This window comes from Cygnus olor, chromosome 3 (assembly GCF_009769625.2).
Source record: "Cygnus olor isolate bCygOlo1 chromosome 3, bCygOlo1.pri.v2, whole genome shotgun sequence".
NCBI classification, from domain to species: Eukaryota; Metazoa; Chordata; class Aves; order Anseriformes; family Anatidae; genus Cygnus; species Cygnus olor.
Window position 1 is genome coordinate 48,216,830 of NC_049171.1, and position 25,338 is coordinate 48,242,167.

General features: G+C 44.8%; 1 protein-coding gene and 1 long non-coding RNA gene across 2 annotated transcripts; both read right to left on the reverse strand.

The window, feature by feature from the left end:
* Positions 1-4,090: 4,090 nt before the first annotated feature.
* LOC121067392 lies at positions 4,091-7,569 on the reverse strand. Its single transcript, XR_005818277.1, has 2 exons — positions 7,451-7,569; positions 4,091-4,546 (listed from the first exon to the last, which is right to left on the reverse strand). It is a non-coding gene; the product is annotated as an uncharacterized LOC121067392 (long non-coding RNA).
* A 3,730-nt stretch (positions 7,570-11,299) lies between these two features.
* OSTM1 (osteoclastogenesis associated transmembrane protein 1) lies at positions 11,300-20,810 on the reverse strand. Its single transcript, XM_040552605.1, has 6 exons — positions 20,379-20,810; positions 18,303-18,417; positions 16,666-16,763; positions 15,164-15,328; positions 14,256-14,421; positions 11,300-13,948 (listed from the first exon to the last, which is right to left on the reverse strand). The coding sequence occupies exons 1-6, from the start codon at positions 20,745-20,747 to the stop codon at positions 13,893-13,895; spliced, it is 969 nt and encodes a 322-aa protein (XP_040408539.1). The 5' UTR covers positions 20,748-20,810; the 3' UTR covers positions 11,300-13,892.
* Between the last annotated feature and the right edge of the window lie 4,528 nt (positions 20,811-25,338).

Consider the following 25,338-nt stretch of genomic DNA (forward strand, 5'->3'; position numbering starts at 1 on the left):
GGAGCAAGATGGTCCTCGGTGCCAGGTGGCAATCTTCTGCTGAGTGAGCTGAAACAATGGCTGGGGAGATTTGGGTGCAGAAGGAAGAGTAAAATCAACGGGATTTAGCCTGACCTAGTGAGGGCAGGGACACACATGCACGTCTTTGCCATGGAAAAGGTTAGGCCAGCACTCCACAAAATGTTGATTAGCAAGGCATTATCCTGCCTAGCGATCGCACCAACCAGCTCAGCAAATACCCAGTAGCTTCAGCCCAGCTAGACACAAAACTCCCAGCTGCAATGGGAATGCTGCAGCCAGACAAGTGGCAGCTCGGGGCAGGGAGTTGAAAACATTTTTCCCTTGTTTTCTGCCAAGGTATATGAAACAAAGACCTGTGAAAACATCATTGTGTGTTTTCATACTGTATTCTCCATCTTCCACCTCCGACACTGAGTGATAATGATCTATAAGCCAAACGCAGAGGCTGTGCAAGCCTAACGAAGGGAATAATGTAATCCTGCAGAGCCCCTATTATTATTCCTCACCAAAACACCGTGCTTTGCGACATAAATCTGTGACCAAAACCTTTTTAAGCATGGGCTACTGTAGAGGGTTATTATTTAGGTGAAGTGAGGACGGAAGATTGATTTGTACAACGTCTTCATACTGTGATGACATTGATTCCATTATCAGTATTTATTCCCTAAGCTTCTCCACACACAAGTCACTCACCTCTTTAACCCACCATCGCAAATGGACGGGCTCTGCTCGGTGCAACATCCGCAGCTGCACTCGGGGTCCCCCTTCTCCCCGACATACGCCCCCCGCCCCGTGCTGCTCTCAGCATCCCACAGTATGCTTTCAGACGCGCGACGCTCTGCATTTTCTTCCAGTGAGATCACTTTCTGAATTAGGAAGGGAGAAAGAAAATGCACCAACATATGCTTTGCGCGCTCCCGAGACCTACTTAAAATTGATTGAGCGGATTTTTAAAGAACAATGCGAGGACCTTTAGCGCTCTTCTCCGGTCCTGTCAAAGCACTAAGGGAGACGGCCACTAGGCTGAGCCTGCATGATGATGTATCGATTTTTTTTTTTTTTGCAGCTGAGCACCCAACATTTCCGAACACCGAGGTTTATAATGCAAATGCTACAGCTTCTCGCTGCAGCAACTTAGAAGAGCAATGCTATGATTTTAATAAAGCTGTCAGATTAAGTGACTGCATGGTTACACCGTGATATTAATACACGTTCTTAACTGTCAATTAGTTAACTGGCTAATAAAAAGAGCCTAGCTTATAGGATTTTGCTAATGAATATAATGCTTTGTTTCTGGGCAAAACATATGCTTTGGATATATAATTAGAAAAAGCCCCCCCCTTCCTCCCCCATCGAGAGAGCATGTGCAGCTGAATAAAGGAGCTCATTATACCTGCGAGGGGTCAAAGTCTGTGGATCTGTAGCTTATGGTATTATGACAGATTACAAAATCACTCTATTATGTTAGTCAATCTGTTTCCAAGCACAAACTAGCGGGGAGCAGGGCACTAGAAACTCCCAAGCACGGCGCCCGGTGGCTTTTCCCGGAGGTCTTATGATAGGTCAGCTGCTGGTGGCATCACCTCTGACAGCTCACATGTCAGACCTTTGCTGTATGACTTCTGTCTTTGTTATTGCAGAACCTCTTCACCGACAATCAATCCCTGCTTCAGGTTGCAAAGAGCTCCCAGTAAGAGCTGAAACAAATTTGAAATCCATGGGTAGCCATCACTTGTGCTAATGAAAGAAAAAAGCAGAGCACTTATGCTCCATCTGACCTCCCTCAGGCTCTCTCTATAATAAAAAAGAAAAAAAAAGAAGTTTTTAAGTAGAGAGGAGAGCAGCTAAGCAGCAACAGCTGGGAGGGAAAGCATCGGGTTCAGCATCAGTGCATTTGTTGGTTGGAAAAGAAAAAAACGTAATTCATATGCAGGATAAGGGGATTTCAGACATGATAGAGATCCTAAGAAATATTTGACTTTCTTAATCTTCCAGGAAAATTATTCTGCTGGAAAGTCTTATTCCGTCTGTTCAGCATAAAACTCCTTGGTACCAAGGGGAAAGAAAATCCTCTTGCATTGGAGGAACAGAGGGCTCGCCAGCACCATGGCCACATCCACTGCTGCCAGGCTGCAATTTTATGAGACCCCACCAAGGAGGGATGCTTCCACCACTGTCATGGACCTGCGTGAAACGTAGGCAGAAGCAGCTGCAGACAAGACACGAGGAGAAGTTTCTCCGGCCCTGCAGACTCCAGGAGCTGTGCTGGCTGTCCTGCTGTGGGCACGCAGCTGTGGGGAGCTGGACCGCTGCTGGGACACCTGCTCTGAGCAACCCACAAACCGCTTCCAGCTCCCATTTCGGCAGGGATTTCCTCAGCTTCACAGCTCTCTGGCGGTTCCCAGCTGGGGAACCATCAGCACCCCTCCTAGCAAGCTGGAAAACCTCTGAAGTAAAGGACAGGGTGAACAAACAGAGTAAGATACCTCCTCTTTTCTCTTTGGACCATCGGCGCAGCTCAGGAGGGTGAGGAATTTCTGCGATCAGGTTTTGCTGCTATCAAAATGAGAACTAAAGGGAACTTCTTTGCAGGGGAGCAACCTCAGCTGGCACTAAGCAGGAAGTCAACACCGAAGTATTCAGAGCAAAGCGAGGCTTTGAATAAAATAATGCTTTTAATCCTATTCCTATTAATCATCTCAAAGATAATCTGTCAGTCCCTCTTGGGGATAATATCTATTTTACTTCAGGAGCTAGCTTTTCCTCTCAGATACATTCACAGGCTTGCAAACCTGTTTGTCCCACTTCTTTGCAGGCTGATCAGCATTACTGCTCATACAAGCACCTTGTTAATCCCCGGAGGCTGGGTCCAAACATGGGGAAAGTCACTTCATATCCCTCGAGATCAGCAGAGTGACATTGGCTTACACTGGGCAACAACCTGGCCCATACACTCGGATGTATTTGGCTAGAAGCCTGGGAGTTCGTGACTTTTATATGTTTCAACAAAAGGCACTGAAAAGAGCTTTTGATATGGTTATTTGGTCAAAGAGATCAAACGCTTCCCCTTTGCATTAATCCTTTTCATGTTTTCAGTATGTAAACTAAATTTAAACCAAACCTCATCCTGCAGGTGTTCGGGCACGTGGTCTGAGAAATATCTATTTGGGGCAACTGCAGAAGAGAAATGGCAAAGGTTTATGAAATCACGACGGGGGTGGATCACAGGAACCGATAATTGTTATTTACGGTGCGCGAGGCAGCGCAGGGTGGAGGCAGGCTGCTGGAGCAGCGCTGGCCCAGCGCAGCAGCTCCTATGGGCTGGATTCAGGGCTGCCCTCCTGTACTCCTCACGCCATAGCTGGTTCATTTATCCACCGCTCAGTTCATTGTTTTCTGACCTCCATGGGCCTTCTGTAAGGCTGCATGGTGCTTGTTTGCATGACCATGGCTATTGTACATGTGCTGGGCTTTACCACTGTTCTTGAAACTGCCCCCCAAATGAGATTTACTTCCAAGAAATAACAAAGCCCAGGCAGGCAGTCATACTTGCTCATCTTTCCTGGGTCTTGATTTCTCTTTAAATGACCTCTAAAATATTTTCCCATTAAAGCAAGGTCTATTTTTAAGCTACCGATGTCATTTAATTAGTCATTTCTCACGAGAGGCACATCTGACTGGAATTTATGCTCTTTTTATCTCCTTTTAGCAGTATATATCTTTTTTTTTCCTACCAGTAAGATGGGATCTCTTAGTCTTACATCTAACAATCTCTAACATTTTTTTTCCTTTTCCCTTACCAACCCCCTCAGACCCTGAAAGTGAGTAAATTAGACAATCTGTGCAACCCACTTCATGAATTGTCTGACTCACAGTGCAGCAGCTAGGTAATGTGCTCTGAAATCAAGAAGATGCACTTAGCAGAAAAAGAAATACATATATATATTTATTTATAAATCTATTTTTTTTCCTGTCACTTATATACCTGTCCCTGTTATCTTATGCTTATTGTCCCCCTGGAATGAGTTTCTAGTATGAATAAAAAAATGAGTTTCATAGCATCACGCCATCAACATAACACGCAGTTTAATTACTGCCCTGATCATGTAAAGGACAATACCATTCCTGTACTCAGCACTCTCAGCTGAGTACAGAAAAAAAATAAAAAAATAAATAAAAAAAAGCAAATCTTGAATTGAAGCATTCATAAATATGAGTCATTTTAGAGACAAAAACACAGGTTTTCCCAGCTTTGATGTATTCTAGATGTTGTAGATGGTCCAGAGGAGTTAGCTCAAACAGTGAACATGTAGGTCCCAGCGTGTTAAAAGGGCAGGAATGAGCAGGGTTGGCAGCCTGCAAAGTTCAAGTGTTTGTCATGGTCAGTCACTGTGAACTTGGAGTTCCTGCTGGATGTGTGACTGGGAAGAGAATCTGTGTTCAGGTGGAAAGCTCTTTCTGAAGCATTTGGGTATTGGTGAGGGTTAAACAATTCTTCCTCGTACAAATCCACAATCTGCTCATGCTGCAAGATATCAAATGTTAAAATGATTATGCTGCAAGATTGTCTTTGCTCAGCATTTTGGGAGATAGTCTACATAAATCTGCTTTCACCTCGAACAGTCTCTTTTGCCCTTCAAGGCTACAGACTTCTCTTTGCTTTCAGCCCCCAGTGATTGCGAGTCTCTGCTCTCCCTCTCAGCTGGCTGAGCAACGCTTCCTTGGGAAGGCTGCCATGGTCACTTCTGCATTATCATGAGAACCCAGCTCCCATCTGACGGCATCACAGGGAGCTGCACCCACCTGCCTGAATCAGGACAGCAAGTATTAAAGACAGAGTGGGAACCGTGGGGTGAAGAAACCATCCTGGGATGGCAAATGTTACTGCATCATGGTGCAATGGTATGGAGCCAGAAGAAGCCGTGAAGATCATGGAATTCAGAGCAGGGAGATATGCCACCAAGACCTGGGAGCACAGGAGAACACCTGAAAGGTGTTGCTGGAAGATTTTAAATCCAAGAGAAACGGTCAGAGGCACTGAAGCTAGTGTGGTTTACAGCACCAGCCAGGGATGTCCAGACGCTCACCCTTGCATTGACCCTAACAGCTTAAGGTTGAGTTGAGCGGTGGCTTTCAACCCCAGGGGCACCATACGTAACACTGCAGGGCCCTCTCATGGGTGACTGGGAAAAGCCAGTCCATATACCCTGTACAGCAGCCCTTGGATAAGAATGTTCAAAGCCCCACTAGAGAAAGAACAGGAAACTATCAATTGAGATAAGTTGAGAAATATGAACTAATGACCACTTGCATGCCAAACTTGACCAAGTGTTTTCAAAAATACCTAATATCTGAAAGAGGAGGAATATTTTCCAGCAATCACAGAGTCTCACAGGAGTCCAAGCCCTGCCTTTCAAGTGCCCTGGCTGTTGGGATGCTGCACAGTACTCTGAGTCAGTGGATTTTAGCACATTTTTAAAGGCTGGGTTTGAACTCCTAAGTCAGTAATGGGGAAAATGTTTAGCATTTTTCCCCTTGGAATTCCTACCTGTTCCCCCATGGTGCCACAGAGGTGGGAACAGCTATCCCAGGGAGAGATGCTTTAAAGTTGCAAGTGTAAAACCAGGCAGCTTGAGATGAGAGCAAGCTAAAACCAGGAAGCTCAAAGGTGAGACCAAAAAACACCCTGTGCCAGCCAACGTCCAGGTAGCGGTGTAGGCCCACATTGCATCCATGACCTGTGTCCTAGCTAGGGAAAAAGCTCATCCCCACTCTAAAGACACAGAGAGGACCACACAGACCTGGAAGGAAGGGAGATCTTGAAGGTCTTTTCCAACCTTAATGATTCTGTGATTCTAAGATGGTCCCCAGAAGGCCAGGGGAGCAGGAGATGAGGCAGTCAGCAGGAGCTCCTCACCATGACACAGGGCTGCATGTGCCCAGTGCAGTCTGCACCCCCCAGAGGTTTGGAAATGGGGGACACCAAGGGCAGCCTGAGCTAGGACTGTCTTTAGGCAAGATGATTTGTTTGTGTGAAAATGGGGCACAAGTTTCCAGCCATCCCACATGCTTCTGGCAAGCAGGCCTAGGGGGCTGTGTGGTGGCCCCGTGCTGCGTGGGATGGCCAAGGGAGCCTCCAGGGCTGGGTCTTCCCCTGGCCTTTCTCATGGCATGGGGATCTCAGCGTTTTCCAGGGGTGAGGCCAGCAGGCAGGACAGCAAGGTGGCATGACACCAGTCCCTCACGTTACCATGAAGAGAAAGGTAAAAAACACCAGGCCTCCTAGAGGATCCAAGCTCTGCCACTTCCCATGCAGCGTGACATTTTATTTGGGAAGCTCACAGCTGCTTTGCTAAACTGAAAGGTGCGGTTACATTTACCGTGTTTGTCTCTCCTTCCCTGCCAGTGCTGCTGCCAGCAGAGAACAGACACCAGGCCGTCCCTGGTGAGCACTGCTGTGGGGCACCACGGGGTGGCTGGGCACACGCAGGGCCGCCCTTCGCAAAGGGCAGCTGGCCAAGTGTCATAGGAACAAACAGGTAAGGTAGCCTCAGCCATGCCAGACAGACAGCCAACAGGCAAGCTGAAAGCCAAGGAAACTGTACCGGGAAAAAGAAAGAAAATAAAAGCTTAATCTCAGTAAAAATATAGTCTCTGAACACTGGCAGGGTCAGGGTCAGATTGGGTTACGTGTTGTGTAAGTCCCCGTTATACAAGCTAAGGCAGGGCAGAGGCTTTCCCAGGACTATTCGATCCTGCTTTCTCTTGAGCAGTCTTGCTGTTTCTGCCTCATTCCTTCTTTCTCACTGTCCCTTCTCCTGATGTTTGCTTGGACACCAAACAGGTCAGTCCAAGTGCTTCCGTTGCCATGATTTAGGAGATCACACAGATCACTTGGTCTTTAAATAAAACGCTCATGAGCAGACCTAAAGTAACTCACACAAGTGGCTACAGTAAAGCATACATATTCTTTTATATATAAATACACACTCATGTATGTACATACACCTTTTATACTGCTTATCTGTGTAACAGACAACAAAGCATAGTCTGCACTAGTGAAACAGTCTGCTGTAATGCAAAGCAGGTAAACTGTGGGGGTGCATTGATAAATGCAATCATGGCAAATACCTGTGCGGCCTGGACAAAAGAGTAAATGGTGCTGTGGTGTCTTCTGATAACAGAAAAAAAAAAAAAAAAAAAGGCACTGCCATATCTCATATAAATGACTGTTATTACTCATCCCATGACCAGCTTTACACCAGTTGTTCTGGAGGAAATTCTCCCTTCCAAGCACACATGCTCCCCTCCGAGTGCTCCATCCCATTCAGTTTGAGATACTGTTTTTCCAGGAAAACCTGCCATATTAATGGCAAGCTAGCATCTTTGCCAATACTTGCTAGCCCTCTCTTTGCACCCCAGCACTCACCTTCCAGGCAGACATTCTGAAAGCATCTTCAGACTATTTTTTCAATGGAGACATGTAAAGTAAGGCTGCAGACTTTCAGAGTCCATTTCCTCCTCCAGAAACAGCTGCCTTGAATCTCTTGACTCTCCCTTTGCCAGATCACTTTCAATTCTCTGTTCTGATCAACAGGAAAAAAAAGCAGCATTCGCCAAAAGAAACATGCACATTCCAGCATCAGAAACACAACCCACATTTGAAAACCTCTTCCAGCACAGTGCAAACACTCTTTGACCTTTTTCTCATTTCTCTGTTTGACTAATTGCTCCCAGTTCAGCACACTTTTGCAATACTTAACTCCAAGTCTTGACTCCAAGACACAAAAAGCTGCTGAAGTACACACATGCAACTTATCATAGTCTTCCAAAGAAAATGAAAAATAACATTGTACTGCAAGCAGCATCCCTGGAAAATTCATTGTCTGTTTTTTTTTTTTTATTTTTTAGAACTATGGAGATTATATGGATGTCCTAACAAATACAACTTGCTTCTTAATCATCAAGAAGGGAATGTTACTGTCTAAAGCATTCTTTCCATGACAGAGGGAAAATAAAAATACAGCAACCCACTGCCTTTAGAGATTCCCAGTTGAGGATTACCCCTGTAATAGGAAGACAGGCACACACAGTTTTACCTGGAAGCTGGAGAGCTTACAGTCTTCAGACTTTGCATTATACCTAGCCAGGTGTTGTTTTTACAGCTTGGCCAGGTATAAGATACTTCTGTCATTCATATTTTCCCGATTCTTTCTACAGACTGCTTTGAAAGTCATCTGTCTTTACCACATCTATCCCAGGACTCCTCTGTAAAAAAACAAGGTACCTGCTCACTGCAGTGTGCATTTCCGGCAGCACAGAAGACTGCTGCTGTTCCAAATGCTACTAAAAAAAAAATTTTTTTTTGAATGAAGTCCAAAGGAATATTCTGATTGCCAGTGGCTGTACTCTCTGTCTTAACCTAGATCAGTTTGACATAAGCCATTTATTTCATGGTTAACCCCGGAAAAATCCTGCAGGGAATAGAAATTCATGCATTAATCCTGCTCACCAGTTTGGTTCCACTTATGGTTGGATGAAGGAGCTGCTATGTTGCAACTCAGACTCAAATCTATTGCTTCAAATGCTTTAACAAAACAACACTCCAGAGCCCTTCGTGATCCTCACACAAACTCTTTATTACAGAGGAAAGAAAGAGACAACACTGTAAGTGCTGAGCATTACAATGAAATGTAAAGCAGCACTAAAGTTGCTCTGTGCTTAATGCTGTGGTGTTCTCAGCTAATCTTGTTTTGGTTGAATGGCATGTTCATTACAGCAAATAAATCAGTAATGTGTAGGATTATTAAAGAGGAAAGATATTAAACCAGTTTAGGGCATCATATTGATTGATTTTTCTTTTATTATTTTTTTTAGTGTCTGATTTAGCTTGGTGTTTTCAACAGTCAGTTCTAATAAACGCTTGTAGAGCAGAGATTAAGCAGGTGGGAATGTTGCCCAGAAAGAGTATTATGAATAACTTAAGGCACTGGCTTAATTGCAGCAATCCATGATACTTACTGTGCTGGCACTAGAGTGGAATTTTCAGCATTAAAAGTTAAAACTTCAACCGAGCTACTAGCAAGTGTCTCTGTTATTAAATATTTGAAATAGCTTTCCAACATTTTCACCTTAGATGGGAGTAGGTGAAGATTTCAGGGTTCATTTAACTATTTAACTTATTTCCAGCAAAAATCATTAAGTAATTTAAAAAAATAATTAGCAGTTAACTCTGCAACTTTGCATTTGATTGCAAAGCATTGCGACAGCATCCCTGCCCTCCTGCCACCTGGTCAGTCTTACTTCTATTTGTGAGATGCACAGAAATAAATAAAAAACCAAACAGCTCACACTTCAAACCGCAGACTCCTTTCGAAGCTACACCATAGCATAAACTATCCCTGTATTCTTTATCCACAGTGGGCTGGCAGCAGGGGACATCAGTTTTTCATACTTGTTTCTTCAAGCTGCGGCAGCCACCCTGCACCCCTGCATGTTGGGGAGCTGAAAGCACAGCCTGCTTGGAGCAGAACCCAACAGTGCCCAAAAGTGGGGAACCAAACACGTCTGTGAGTCCTGAGCAACTTGATCCAGCTTTAGAGATGGTCCTGCTTGAGCAGGGAGTTGGACTTGGTGACCTCCAATGGTCTCAAAGTAGACCTGCCCAGAGAAAAAGAAACACAGTTAAGGCTTAAATAGAAGAGCAAAATGCTCCCTGATAGCAGACAGCCTCACTGCAGCATAAGCAATCTGGCAATATCTATATAGAGTGGAGATCCCATATAAAACACTGATGACAGTGAAAGTCAGTGTCACCGTATACAAATATTTCAAAGTCAGGATTCAACAGGAAAGGTGGACAAGGAGGCTGTTTTGTCTAGGGGTAAAGAGACAACCATTTCTTCTCTGTCTAGGGCTGAAAGTTACAAAAACCCCACAGGACAAAATGTTCCTCTTCCCCTATCTCTAATCTGTGCAAGGAACGAAGGTCCATCCTAGCCCCCTGCAGCCCCAGAGAAGCAGATGTGCTTGTGGCTGCTCCCACGTTTATGTTTGCCAGCACAAATCAGAAACACCCCAGGCAGCTCCTTGGACCTCAGAGCAGATGCTGGGGGAAAACAGCTTGGACCAGCACCATCTTTCCAGCAGACAACAACTTCACTTCAACCCTTGGCACAACACGAGGTTACTAGTTGCACACAGGTCATCCTGGCTGACTCTAGCAAGTAGGAACAGATACTATTTGTAATGCTAGGAGACGTAATGCTTCAGGAAAGTCATAGAATTTATTGACTCCACTGTTTCAAAGGGTACCTTTAAACACTGCAAAAATAGAGAAGTGTTGGTCAAACATAAAGACCATCTTCATTTTATATTGAGTTTCTCTGGAACGATAAGCCATGTGATCAGTAAAATCACTGCTCTCCTAAGTCAAACTTAATGAAGATCAGGCTAAAAAGCGTGCAACTGAGTGTGCTTCCAGATACCCATTTCCACCCTCAATTCCACCTGCACCTCTGTTCCACTCACTGGGTTAATCCCCCACTCCTCCTGCTGTCCTTCTCTTATACTTATTCCCTTTCAAATCCCAAGAACACATGCAGGCAGAACTGTACCTAGTTTTCCAGCTGAAGCTGCACCTCAGATACTGGCATAATACTTTCCCAGCTTTTCTGGAAGTCCCTTTGTGACAAACTGAGATTAAATTTGCCTTTGAGACATTCACATCTACCATATATGCATAATGCTATCATCAACTGAGACCCAGGTCTCTGCACCCTGACTCACTGCACTGTCATTTTAAGAAAATCTTCCAGTCCAAAAGAAATTCAACAGGGCAACTGCTGGAGCTGAAAGAGGGGCCAGTGCAGGTAACTAAAAGCCACCCCAGAAGGACACCAAGTTATCCCAAGTACCCTTACCCCCAGACAACTAAGAAACTCCATTGCAACTGAGACTCTTTTTGTATACTTCTGCAGGATTTAACTGCACTCAAACTCCACCCTTTCTCAACAGTTGCAATTCATTTCTTCTGTAATTCACTGCAGCGCTGCTTTGAAAATGTCCTTCTGATACTGTTTTCCTGCAAATGGCATAATGAGGAATAATAAGCAGGTACCTCTAAACACAAACCCCGAACAGCAGGAATATAAAACTCCTATAAATGGAGCAATTAAGAAACCACACTGTTCACTGTTTATTGACAATCTTTATTAAAGCTGACTCTCAGCGTTTAGAGGATTCCTAATAAGTATAAATACGAATCAAAGTGCCACCCCACAGTTAGAAATGTTTATTTGCACAAAAGGATACAAACAACCAGTATTTCCAAAGTTCACTGTTTTGTACATATAATACCAAAAAGGCAAAAAATAAACGAAGATGAAAGTTTAGCAGCAAAATGAGTTCTAGTTCTCCTTCAAACACACCATCTGTGTGCTTCCACATTACTCTTGGAAAGATTATAAAGAGAATTCAGTCAATTTATATGTGAAGCATCCTACCAAAAATATAACTGTGTAAAGCAAGTTAGCAGTACAAAGTTTGGAAAAAAAAAAAGGAGAAATAGTGGATATAAGATTTAAAATCTCAAGTGTAAACATTACTGCTGCTTTAAAATAAAAAAAAAAAGTCACATGAGTATTTCCGTTTGGCTTAGCAGCCAGGAAAATAAGAAAAGCTGATTTTTTATTTTTTATTTTTTTTGTAAAGTGCTTAACCACCATATCCAGAAGTAATGACTTTGAGACCTACTTAACACGAATGTGCTCAAAAAGCCACCGCTTACAGTATAAAAGCTGTCATTCTGAAGTGCTGCACATACAAACTGGCTTTATTTGCATGAATGAAAGATTGTTTTGAACAGCTCTCAATCATATGATGTCCCAAATCGATGTAATGCTATTAGAGCAGGCAGCTGAATAAGTCCCAGAAAGTTGAAGTTTAAGAATAACAGATATAAAAAATATTAAATGTCTTTTTTCCTACAGGCAACATGCCTCTCCCAGCCACAAGGAAGTAACTATAGAATAACCAGAAGAAAAACTTTTCTATTATTGTTACAAGCTACCTAGAACAAACTGACTGTTGACCTAGTAATTCATATTTAACAGAGGGAGATAAATACTTCTCAGTCATAGAATGCAAAAAAAAAAAAAAAAAAAGCAGTCATGTGGATGGAGCCAATCACTAACACAGTATTTTACTTGATAACAAACACACAGTGTCAACTTGACTTTAAAACTGACAGTATGTCATGGCTCAAAACCAAAAAAAAACACGATGACTAGGATGACTTTAGGATTGTTTTGTTAAACCATTATATATGTATTTGAGCCCTTGTGCAAAGAAATAATTAAACAAACTAGGCTCAAATGCAAGTCAAGTACGTAAGACTTTCATACAGTTGTTGACCACAGTCAGACACACAGGTTTCAAGAGAAATTTGATTTTTAGATGATATGGCCATTTAGTTTTATCTCACGGTTATAAAAAACAGTTATTTCCAAATGGGAGCAAAGCCATTCATTAACATCAAGTACAGCTATAAGTTGTTTCAACCCCATCACTCTCCCAAATTAGCACCATCATCAGCCAAATCGAACCTCTGGTATCACTGCAGCTGCTGCTTGTTGAACCGTACCCACTGCCTGTCAGCAGCACTACCCATCCCTGCAGTTACTGTACAGCTTTTTCATCTGCTTTGGAATTCCACATGCTTGTATTTATTATTCATCTGTTTCACAGGGCTAATTTTTAAGACTGTTTCTTGAAAGTCATCAAATTCCAAGCACAGCATCTTCATTGTCCTTCAAGACAGTTTTCAAGTTGCATGAACCCCCTGGTTCATTTACCTGTACAATACATGTTATGCATGAAAGGACCATTTTTTCCCTACCACACTCCTGTAAATACCTCTGTATTAAGCCACAGCAAGCTCTAGACTAGGAAATTCAGCATGTCCAGTGACTTGACTTTACCTCAATACTTTATAAAAGCAAAAAAAAAAACACCACACTTTAAAGGCAAAGGAAACAACGCAATAAACAGATAGTGATGCATTCCCAATGACCTGGGCAGACACCTAGAATAAGCCTCTGAAAATATAACATTTGAAAAGCAAATATTTTAGTGGTTGAAGTGTGCAAATGACTAAATATGCCACTTATATCAGAGATAGCTGAATACTGTAGTCATCAATGATTACTATTCACGTCTAGCACTGGCAGTTCTGTTGCTTTTGTTGCTGGCTTTAAACATTATGTATTACCACTTCCTCTGCATATTTCATGCTTTTCACAGAGACCATTACAATCAGCTGAGCAGCAGCATGACTTTAGAGAGAAGATCAAAAAGATAGGAACTTTTTATTTTTTTTTGAAGGTTTCCTGTCCATTCCAAGTCTGACAAGACAGAGTGTTACATGGAAATAATGTTTCAAACAGGAACATCAAATATTACTTCAAGTTTTTCCTGTCTACGAAAATCACCTCAAAAAGATCCAGAATCTCAGATAGGTTTCTGTGAATCAAATATGATAAATTAAAGAGGAAAAAAAAACATGCAAAGAAAGTATAGCTATTCTACTGGTGAGAAGTACAAAAGCTTAGAGAGAAAAACACCAGCTTCAGCCTGAGACTGAAAAAAAAAACACAGATTTTTCAAAGCCAGAGTCCATACAGTGTCACACAGCCCTGCCTTGTCACGTTTGTTAATATCCTTGCTTAGAAGTCAGACAGCATTTTGTTTAACTTGTGTTGCTCTGTATCATTACACTAAACCATAATTAACTCCTCTTTTGTGCCGGCCTCATTCCAACACAATTGTACCCACTGTATACCAGCAGCAGTTCTCAGGTTTTGTTTTGCAGCTCAGCTGTATTTTTCTTGGATGTTCACAAGACTGGCATTTGACTGGATACGCTTGGCTAGAAAGGGAAAAATTATATGAAAATTAAACACAAAGAATTCCACAAAACTCGTCTCTCCACTCCCTCTATTTATCCGCCACAGACTTGCAAACAGCTTTCTGTTCACGTCCAAAAACTTTAATGAAAAGATATGGCTGAAGCTCTTTCCCACCCTTCTTCAGGGGACAGCAGCAGACTAATAGTCACTATTAGCGCTGTCAGCACAGCTGCAGGCAGAGCCGGCTGGGCCCCTGCTCCCACAAGAGCCAAGAGAGTCCCTGGCACCACCCAACTCTAACAGCACAACGCCAGCAACATCACTTACGCAGAATGAGTATCCGTTTCTTCTGCTTTGAGTGAAGGAAGCTACTAAGATAAAAAACAACAGGTAGGAAGAGGATGAAGGATGAAACTGCAATCACCGGGACCGTATCACTGCAGGGAACGGAGCAGTTGAAAGTCCTGCTCCAAAGCTTCCGAGTGATGTTCATCTACACGGAAACATAAGAAAACTGTGAAGGAGAACGTGTGCATTTTCAGGATATTCAAGCACTCAAACATGACCTCAGAAAACAGCTTGAACAGATCTCCCCCCAAAAACAAGCAAATCCCTAGAAATGTAGAAACATGAAATTTACGTGGAGCCAAAATCTCACATCAAAGTTTCAACAAGCCTCAAAAAAAAAAAGACTATACTCATATATACTGTAGACAATACCACGTGCTCATTTCCCGCAGAACTCACTGACAGTTTGTGGGGACAGGGTTAATCTCACGCTTTCAGTAACACTCCTTTTACCCAACTGCTTGAAACCTCACAATGTAACAAAGCTCCTTCCAAACATAGGTCGCAAATACTGAGGACCCCTAGAAACAGCTGCTGTAATAGGGAATCAATTATCACACCAGCTAGAACAATAGCAGTAAAGCTTTGCATTAAAAGCCAGAAGATTAAGAGATTTTTTTTTTTAAATCCACCCCCTTCACTGTAACAAGAAATTAAAGTGCAGCTACTCAAACTGGAATGTGCTCAGGCAATCAGGAGCCTCAGTCACGCTCCCGCTGCCTGACTGAGGACAGGACCTAACTGGGCTCCCTCCCTTCCACTGGACATCAGCCTGCCAAAAGCCCTGCTGCTGGTCCCAAACTGAATGGGGAAAAAGCAATCCCTAGCAAGAAAAGCACGCATGACACAGATTAAGGTCTCCCTGTTGAGCATGAACAAGTACTTACTGCATCTTCCACATCGATACACAAGTGTGCGGAGTGTCCAGACTCACTGCCATGTCTGTTCAGCTTCTGCAAGTTGTTATAGAGGTCGTTCAACATCTTGTAGGTTCCGTTGCAGTTCTTACATACTTCGGTGTAGTTATTTGGTGACACATCGATGGCTTGTCCCTAGGGTTACAGAACAGCACTCATACAGAGTTTGAAGGAATTATAAAAACTACAGTCAAGCTTGAACCAAAATTCAGATTTATAACAACCCACATTGAGAAAAGGCCCAGACAGACAACTCACATGACAATGCAGGAGGAAAAGGGACCAAAACACTAATTCACTGGGCTGCTCTAGTGACAAGATCCCTTTTTTTTTTTTTTTTTTTTTGCAGATTATGCATCTCTTGAATCAGCAAGTGTTATGTTTTTAAAAAAACATTTTTAGAAGTACCAGCTCCCAGAAGGAGAGACAGGAGAAAAATTGCAAGCAACTAACTGTTATTCTGGAGCCACAGATCAGGTTCCTTAACAGTGTTTTGTATTTTTTTTTTTTTCATTTGACCAGGTTGATCATCTGACCATAGGCAAGTAACTGTTGCTACTGCTGAGCAACTCTGACCACCGCAGACTTTGCCATAATAAACAATCCTTTTGACTTATGGCCTTCACCATCACCAAATGCAATAGAACATACTTGAAAACAAAACTAGTTTCTAAAGACATTCCAAACCCAGTAATTACTGTATCAGCTAACCACTGACCACTGGGTTAAGATCGAATTTGGATATTTGACTGACAGACCACTCCGTGTTGCGCCTGACCAAGGCCTATCCAGGCACATTTCCTAGATAGCATTAATAATAAAAAACACAGATTGTTACCTCAGAAATTGTACCATACCCATCATTTCCCATTTTTACTATTGAATGATGTCAGAACTTGGCTAGTTTCCAAATGAAATGGATTATGTGCCTTTTCTTAGGCGATTTATGGCATTTTCTTTAAGGAAAATTACCACATTTATTTCACAAAGTGCATTATGTTGCCTTTCTGGTACGGACTACCAAAAAATTCACTAGTCAAGAGAATTGTAACAATCATATAAGGTAGCTGGTGTTTCTGAACTAGTCTATGTTATCAAAAGGTTATTTAAAGATTGAATTGCTAAGTCAGAAGACAACAGTTCCACGAAGAGGTAGAAAAAGTGACAGCAGTCAGACATTATCGTACTTACTATGTAATTATCAACTGTTGTGAATTCAGAAATTCTGATGTGAAGTAACATTGCAACTACATACAAAATGAAGTCAAGGTGAATATCAATTAGAATTAATTTTAGGCTCTCAGTCTGTAAATAACCACATTTTTGCAGATCACTGATCTATGTGCCTAAACTGCTGGCGAGCTTGAGAGTTTTATTTGCCTAATACGTATCCACAGTTTATTCAGCATAAACAAGATTTTTCTAGCAATTAGAGGATTTAGTGATTCTCTTAAATACAACAGCATAAATACCTGAAGGTTATGTTCAAAACATGTCAGAGACTTATTGAATAAATCCAGGAATTCTACAGTAGAATTTGATAATCCCTCACTGTTGTTCTTTAAACAATCTGTCAAAGAGAAAGAAAAACATCAGGATATTCTAACATTTCCATAGCTGACAAGCCCCAGGCACTCCACTCTTGCAAAGAGAGCTCTCGACTATAAAAGACTGGTCTAGTCAACACTGCATTTTCCTTATCTGCCTGCCATTGATGTCTTAGACCTGCTGACCTAACTCTTCATCGAGAACATTTTTCAGAATTAATTGGCCTTGATTAAGTGAAAGATGAAGACTATCATCAAGAGCTTTCTGAAGAGGAGGTCTGAATTATCTTTGGACTTTAAGATAAAACAAGACATTACTTTTATTTTCTACCCTGAAAATCTGGCTTTGCCCAGCAACAGTAACAGCCATTATATGGCAGCAGAAGCATCAGAAGCAGAGATGAAAGGGGGGGGCACCCAGGGAAAAGCTGGACCATGAACAGTGGTAGAAATCAGAGTGTAGGTTAATGCTATTTAATACAAGAGCTGACCATTTCACCAGCTTTCAGGGGAGCTTTGGGGCTTTCCTCCAGGTCACAGACCCGCTCAACCCCAGCCCGTTAACACTCCCAGGCAGCCAGCCACCCAATTTCAGGTGCTGTAACCAGACAAACCCTTGGAAGTGACAGGGGTTTGGGAATTTAGACATTCAGCAACAGTACTATGAGAGCAAGCAGACATCCTAGAAAATTCTCATGAAAGAAGGAAGCACCATCAGTGTTGAGTGGGCATTCACAAGGACACAGGGAAGGCAGCACACAGATCAAAATCTGAGCATGGCAGGACAGCACAGACCAAAGGGCTCCTTCCACACTGCCTTTCCAGCCATCATGAAGCCAGACTCGCAAATGGAAAAAAAAAAAAAAAAAAAAAAAACTGCCAGGCTCTCAGAGGACTTTGTAGAAAGCCCCATTATCCGTAATGCTTAGCTTCACAGTGCTATTCCCTCCATTTTCTAGTGCACCTTTTAGCATAGCGTCCCACTTCCCACACCAGGGGAAGAGCCAAGAGCTGCAGTTTATCTGTAAGCATGGCACAGCGCCATCAGCATGGGGATAGGGAGGCACAAGGATGGACTTGGACGCCCTCCACCCATGAAGTGAAATAACAGGCATGACTGTGGAGGCAGATACAAGTAAGCATTGCAGTTACTGACTTATTAACAAAAAAGTCAAAGTTCCTTACATAAATTAAAAAAAAAAAAGGAAAGATGGGAAAAACAGAAGAAGCTACAGTGAAACTAAGGGAAGTCTCCAGCAGGGTTTGCAGATTGCACAAACACACACAACCCTAATGTAACCTCCTTTTGAAAGGCTTGCCTAGAACAAACACATATAACTTCTGATTTTTTATGCAGACGAACACCCTCAGATTTTTGGCAGTATCCCTTAACCAATAAAAACCTCCTGTAGCCCTCATTGGAGTTGCTCTAGTTTAGGATCTTTATGTTATATACTGTATGTATTTAAACAAATACATACAATTCTGATCTGTGCAAATCTTAGGGCCAAAGTTAGCTAAGTCCTAACAGTGGCATGAAAGCTGTAGAATGAGTCACTTACTTGCACAGTTGGCTGTCTCCCAGGTTTCGTTAAAGAACTCTGAAAGGGTCACAACTATCTGCAGCCTGTCCGAGGTCAAGATGCTTTTGGCACAATTGTGGCTCTCAGAAGAATTCTAGAGCAAAAAGGGGAAAAAAAAAGCCATCAGGTGTTAAAAATATGAAGGGAAAGTTTGAGAAGTATTTTTGGTAAACACAGCTAAATGAACGCATCTCATCACATTGCCATTTCTAGAGCAGAATCAACTGAACGATAAACATCTTCTGATCCTCCAAATCATCCTACAAGCAACACAGCTTAGTGCACATGGTCTTTGAAGGTCTACTAGGACTGCACGCTTGTTGGTCAAAAATACACAGACGCATGAAAGCACAGAGTCAGAGCCTGCTCTGCCAGCCAACTTGTACTCATCCAGTTCTGGGCTGCTGCCCTAGGAGCCAGCTCAAGCCAGAGATGGGTAGGGTACCATTCTCATCAGACTGCAGACTTATTTGAAGGAGCTGAACCAACAGAACGGCCTCCAAGCAAACAAACCCCAAACACGAGAGAGCAAGGTCTGGCAGTGCCGTACCAACACGCTGTACCACGGCCACCCCCCCGCATACAGGAACGCGGGTCCTCTGCACAGCGGTCGCTCCCACAAGCCTGGTGTCTGGCCAGGCTCTCCTTCACCCAATACAGGTACCAGGCTGATCTCATCTCAGAGCGCCATCCAATGTACCCCATCCTCCAAGGGGAGGCATGGCAGAACTCTTACAGCAAATTACTCTCTGGACCAAGCTAGTGAAAAATGCAGAATCACTCCAAAAGCAGTTACAGAATAAATAGGAAACAAAGCATCCCTATCAGAACTTAGACTAACGTTTTTCTCCTCCAGAGCTTTCATTTCTTCCCCAAGTCACTGACAGAAAACCACGCTCTCCAGTCACTTGACTCCCATGCTCCAGTTCCTGGTTTCTAGCTGCTAAATTGCCTTAAGCACTCCCCAAAATTGCCAAAGCTGCCAAAAGCCTCTTTGATGAGCAACGTGGGACATGCAAGAAAAGAATCCCTTCAGCAAGAAGCATGTTGCTTACACAGCTTTATGAGAGATCCAGCACCTCTCTCTTTTAAAATGGGTTTACTTTTTAAATAGGTTTCCCCATGAGACTCAAAGGCAGAAGTCACTTCTGGCAACTCCCACGCTTCCATTCTGCTAAGTGACATGCAGACATGCAAGGCAGTTGTTTATGCAGGAAACTCGCTGGTTGCTTCAGGAAGCGAGTTAAAACTGTGAAACTTCCTCACCAGCTTTAATCCTGAGTAGGGAAAAAAAAGCATTTTAAATCCCAAACTGGATCTGGTAGAACTGTATCATTCCTTAAAGATGTTTGCCTAGCCTACTGAGGATTTTACTTTGCAGAGCTGTCCAAAACTTAACTTGGCCGCTTCTTCCATGCTGCAGTACAATTACTGCAGGATGGGAACATTAGGTTACATCAGGTATCTGGCCACTTTTATGATCATGGACCCAGGTCACAAGGGGTTGCCTCCTTTATTTCTTCGGTTAGGCAATCCACGCACAGAGCGCAAGGCAAACACAGACGTGCATTTCAGGCGAAATGCTGAACCTGCCCTCCCAGGCTGCCGGTACTCCAGAACAGAGGCCTTAGCGAGTTCACACACATTATAAGCACCGGGATTTGTTTGGCAATGAAAACGTTGTGTTGAAAGTTCCCCAGCGATGGCCTCCACCCTGAAGTGCAGGGCATTTCGGCTGCGTTACAAACCCTTCAGGAGGCAAGGTGTCACACAGAAGCGAGAACTACGTGCTCCATCCCTCACCTCCACACGACCTGATCGGAGGCCTTACAGAACAGCTCCCCTGCGAGAACCAAACAGACGCGGCGCCGGTTTCCAACTCAAATGACTGCTGGCTGGACGCTTGCCCTGGAGAGGACAAACCTCACCGAGCCAACGCCCGGGGACACGCCGGTACTCACAGACCACCTCCCGGAAGGGTGCGGGGCAGCTGCCCCCGCTGCCCCCCGCTACCATTACCCCCACCCCATCCCCATCCCCTCCCCGAGGACGCACCCCGAGGGCGCGGGCGATGTCCCGGTAGCGGCCCAGCAGGCTGCGGTACTGCCCGCGGCACGCCTGGCACAGCCGCACGGGGCGGGCTCGGCGGGCCAGGCACCCCGACAGCGCCGCGCTGCCCTCCGCGAAGGCGGCCAGCAGCCGGCGGCACTCGGGCTCCAGCTCGGGCGGCTCCAGCTCGGGCGGCTCCAGCCCGGTCAGCACCAGCTCCAGCTCGGGCAGCCCGGCCCGCAGCCCGGCCGCCATCTCGGCCGCCTCGCCCAGCGCCTGCAGCCCCGCGGCGGGGCCGGGCGGCAGCAGCAGCAGCACGAGGAGGAGGAGGAGGAGGAGGAGGAGGCGGAGATGGAAGCCGGGCAGCGGCGCCATGGCGGCCCCGCCGAGGAAGCGGAAGCGCCGCGCCGCTCACAGGGTGGGCGTGGGTTATTGGGGTGGGCGTGGGTTATCGGGGGGGTGGGCGTGGGTTATCGGGGTGGGCGAGGCTTCGTGTTTATGGGCGTGGCTTTGTGGTTGTGGGCGTGGCTTGTGCGTGGTTTGGGGGAAGTGCGAGGTATCTGTCGCATAGGAAGCGACCCACAAAGTGCTAAAAATGCAGTAATTACAGCAGTGATCCCCCCAGTCATAAAAAGCGCCGGTGAGGAACAGCCCACGCCCTCCTGCAGTGCACTGCCCCCCATGTAATCCCCAGCTGGGCACGCTGCTCGCGCCCGCCTGCCAGCTGTCCCTATATTTTCCCCCCAAAAATTGCAGCCCCTGAAGGAGGTCCCTGCCAGGGCACGCAGCGTGAGTTGTGGCACCACGCAGCCTCCTCGGCAGCAGACGCGGGGCCTCGCTTTATGCCAGCGGCTGTGGTGGTGGGACCCTGACCCCATGCCCATCCCTTGTCACCGGAGTCCTGGGAATTCAATGGGCCTTTCACCAGGGCTCAGGCTCTCTGCTCAGATATGCACCGAAGAGGCAGAACGGAGCCCTGTGGCTCCATGTTCGGAGCTGACCCTGCCAAGATTTTGGCCGAGTCCAAGAGATACCCTCCTGCATAACACCCGGCATTGCGGGCTCAGCCCAAGCATGGCCAAGAGCACCACGTTTGGAAGACCAGGATCCCTTGATAGGATGGGCAAAGCCTGAGAGCCACAACGCGCTCTTCAGTTGAGTGTGGCCCACGCTCCCATGTGCAGCCCAAAGTCTGAGGAGCTTTGGCGACATCACCCTGGCTCCAGGTGCCCCTGCGGCACTCTCCCAGCCTGGGGATCGCTTTATTCTGGGGTGAGGACTGCCCTGCTCTCTCTTGCTCCCCAGCAGGGCGAAGGTGTCCCCTGGGCTCTCCGTCCCGGCCCGATGTGTCTTGTCTGGCTGCATCCACCCGGGAGAGGGCAGCAGCATTCGGGCGCATCGCGGCCGCGCTCGCCCCTTGCCCCAAGGCCGGCGTTTCCTGCAGAAAACTGGCATCCCGGGGGCCGACGGACGGACAAGCCTCTCGCATCCCCAGAGCAGCCTTCCTCGCCGGGGCTTTCCCTCCTGCAGACAGGCACGGTCACTGGGAAGGACCTGCTGGGGCTTTTGGTGGCCGCAGCTTCGTCTTCCCAGGTCAGGAGGGATGTGCTGTCCCACGGCATGTGGCAGCTAAATCCTGGCCTTCGAGGGAGTGTGTTTTCCTCCTCCTAAACGATGGAGAATGTATTCTTCCTATGGGTGGAAAACTGGCCTTTGGAGGAAAGAAAAAAGACAAGTCTAAAGGGTTTTAGAATAAAATCCGAATACACATATTTCTGGCATTAATAAATGCGTTGCTGCAGACCCGTAAAAAAGGCATCCTGTCATTAAGTACTTCTCATTTTTATCAGTAATAACCCTGATATTACAAAGCAAAATTAGAAATTCATGAACTTTGTCAGCTGTGGATCAAAAACAGGGTCTGAGGAAAGCAGGGGCCACATCTCTTCTCTGATAACAGACAAATTTTGTTATCAGGCAGAAATCAGCATTCACCCTGTCTGACAGCTTGGCTGTGGAGCAAACTTAATCAGTTTCCTTATAAAAGTGGTGCTGTTACCTTTCTGCTCAAGTGCTTATATTCATGGCCAAAGCAAGCAAGGCCTTTACCAGGAAATCTCAGAAATAACACTCAGACTAACAGAAGGCTTGCATTATTGTACAGTCCCAGTTATTCCTGAAAACACAGAAAATACATCAGTGCCCACCCTGCCTACAGGAAAAGGTCCGTATAATTCAGCAGGAGGAAGAGCCTGACCTTACTTAACAGTGAAGAAGCAGGACGCAGCAGGTGAATATTGATTTCCTATGCTGTCTTGCTGGATTTGTGGAGATGTCAGCCTGAAATGGAGAAAACGATGAGTTTGGAGCTGCAAACCTGGTTCTTATCTCTGCCTGTACAGTGTCTCCCGGCTGCCTTCAGTGGTCTTACTCCTGATTTACATCCCTGGGAGCTGAGACTTGATGCCCTGAGCTTACACGGCTGTCCTCAGCTGAAACAGGGGCCAGCAAGAGCTGGGAGTGCGAGTGTCATCTGCAGAGGCATCTCTGAGGAGGGGAAAATAGGAATCTTTTTATTAATTTTAACTAATTTCACTGCAAAGATGGCAAAGCTCAACATGACCAGCTTATTACACCTTCTTGAAAAAAAATTCCTGCCTATGGAAAGTTTTCCTTCCCTGCCTCCCTCACAGCCCTGCCTGTCCCTGATTATTCACAGGGCCAAAGTTGGCTCCTTTGTGTGATGGTTATGGCTTATGTCAAAGCCCAGCAGTGGTCACCACATTCAACAACTGCTTTCCAGACACCACAAAGCATCAGACAGCAGTCCAGAAGGCAGTTTTGCACAACTACTTAATTAAGGGTATGCACACATCCCCATCACACCCAGGAAAATGAACCTGTGGGGGAACAAATATGTTAAATAAACTACTAGCTTGTAGTTCTATTTTTGTTTGCTTGCAAGTGAAAATCATCTTGGCAATGCTGCATAATTGTCTAAGCAATTTCTTATTTTCGAAAGATTATGTGAGCCTTTGTTTAAAAATGATTGACAAACCCTTGTCTAGCTGCAATATTTCTGGCCAGCCTGAGACATGGTGCCTGTTAGCACAGTCCTGTCAGAGTATTATTTTTCTATGTGCGTAGCAAAGAATATTAAAGCCTTTTCACTCAGTGCAAGAAGACAGTTACATCTGCTCTAAATCATGAAGAATGAGCAAAAGAACAAGTTAGGGAAAAAAAAAAAAAGCAGTTCAGTGATATTGACACCGATGGTTTAAAATAATTTCAGTCTTTAATTCTGAAGAACCCCCAAAATTACCAGTGGATTTGCAAATCAGATGCCAAGTAGTCCTGTCCTTCATCCTCTAGCACTCTGGAGCAGTAAAGATGCTTTGGCTATGTGGGAATCAGGGCAGGTCAGGCACTCGGGATGTGAAGCCACTCACAGACAGCACGCTCTACATGAGAAATGCTATTCCCAAATAAACGTCAGAAATTTTAGACCTACAGAAAAAGGGTGATGATGCCTCACACATTTTTACAAACCTTCTAGAAAGTCAAAGTTGACTCCCTGAACTCACCAAAGAAAAAAAGGAAGAATGATAGCACTGACATTTTCCAAATAGCTGGTGGCTAAAATTATTATGCCTGACTGTCCAGCTCGAGCAGGATCTTCATTGTGCCTGTCTTGGTCAATGGTACAGGGAATTGGGAGTGCATGGTTTTCCCACCCTAACCCAAACCACCATGCTCTCATTTTGGAGCTTCCCTACCTCAGAGAAAGGTTTAGTGAGGATTACATGCAACCTGGTACATCTACCTCCTCCCTACGGCCAGCTGGTTCACTTGGGGGAGGCTGAACCGGCACCTGAGATCCTCAAGGGATCAGAGGTTATTGTCCTGACCATCACAGAGACCTGCCCTGCATTCATCTGCACTTTTCCATAGCCATCCTCTTCTGAAACCCATGGCTGTTGTAGCCTCTGATGGACACTCCAGCCACTTTCGCCCAGAAGGATCTGAGAGGAGGAAGAGTCGTGGATGCTATCCCGTCCTTGTGGCCAGAACATCAGAGGGAAGAGAACTGACCTGAGATATGTAGCCAGAAAGCCAGCATTAATGTTCTCATTCACAATCAATCATAAAGAGGACATCTGCCAGCTAAGGCCCTTCCCTCTGTAGCACCATCACACTCTGAAGAGGGAAAACAACCCCACATATTGGTTTGAAGGCTTTTATTTTCTGTAAGCTCATAACAGTGTAACAGCTTGTGGAATCATATCGGGCCACATGATCTTTGCTTAGACCTTGAATGTTTGCATATAATAATCTCTGAGGATCCCATGCACAGAGAATTGTCATTTCCATGCACCTGTCAGCAGTTTTTGCTGGGGGGGGGGGGAGGGAAGAAGAAGCACATTATCTTTTTTAGAACCATGACTAGAAAACAATTAATTGTCAGTAGTCAGTCACATCAGTCTGAAAAGATCCAGATTGAAAAGGCTTTTTTTTTTTTTTTTTTTTTTTTCCAGGAGAATGCTGTACTTGAGCAATTGAATGATATCACATTTAAGGTCCTGGGTGGCGTGCCACTTCCTTATTCATATGCTTCTAATTAAGTCTTAATTGTGTCATTCGTTATGAAATGAAAGAAAAGCTGCTAGACTGGATGCCTTTTGTGACAGTAAAACGGGAAGATACTGATGAAGTAGTAAATATATAGATAAAGAAGGTAGGTATGCAGCAAAAAAAAATGACTTTTGAAGAGGCCAGCCCTCAGCAGACCTCAGATCCACAGGTCTGTCTGTCTGTCTCTCTGTCTTCTCAGCGTTTCCACACAGAGCCAAGCAGCACGTTTCTGCAATGCAGCTTCCTGCTTCTCTTTTTTTTGGCAATGCCCAGGGATTGCCCTCCAGATGTGGAGAAAGCTCCCGACGAGCGACCCCCAGCAACGAGGACACGT

Bases quoted from the DNA above. Each gene is read 5' to 3' on its own strand.
- OSTM1 (XM_040552605.1), bottom strand. From the start codon at position 20,747: ATGGCGCCGCTGCCCGGCTTCCATCTCCGCCTCCTCCTCCTCCTCCTC. The intron at 16,764-18,302 runs GTAAGTGACTCA...TCTCTTTGACAG, and splicing joins GGAGACAGCCAACTGTGCAA to ATTGTTTAAAGAACAACAGT. The intron at 14,422-15,163 runs GTAAGTACTTGT...GTTTCCGTGTAG, and splicing joins GTATCGATGTGGAAGATGCA to ATGAACATCACTCGGAAGCT.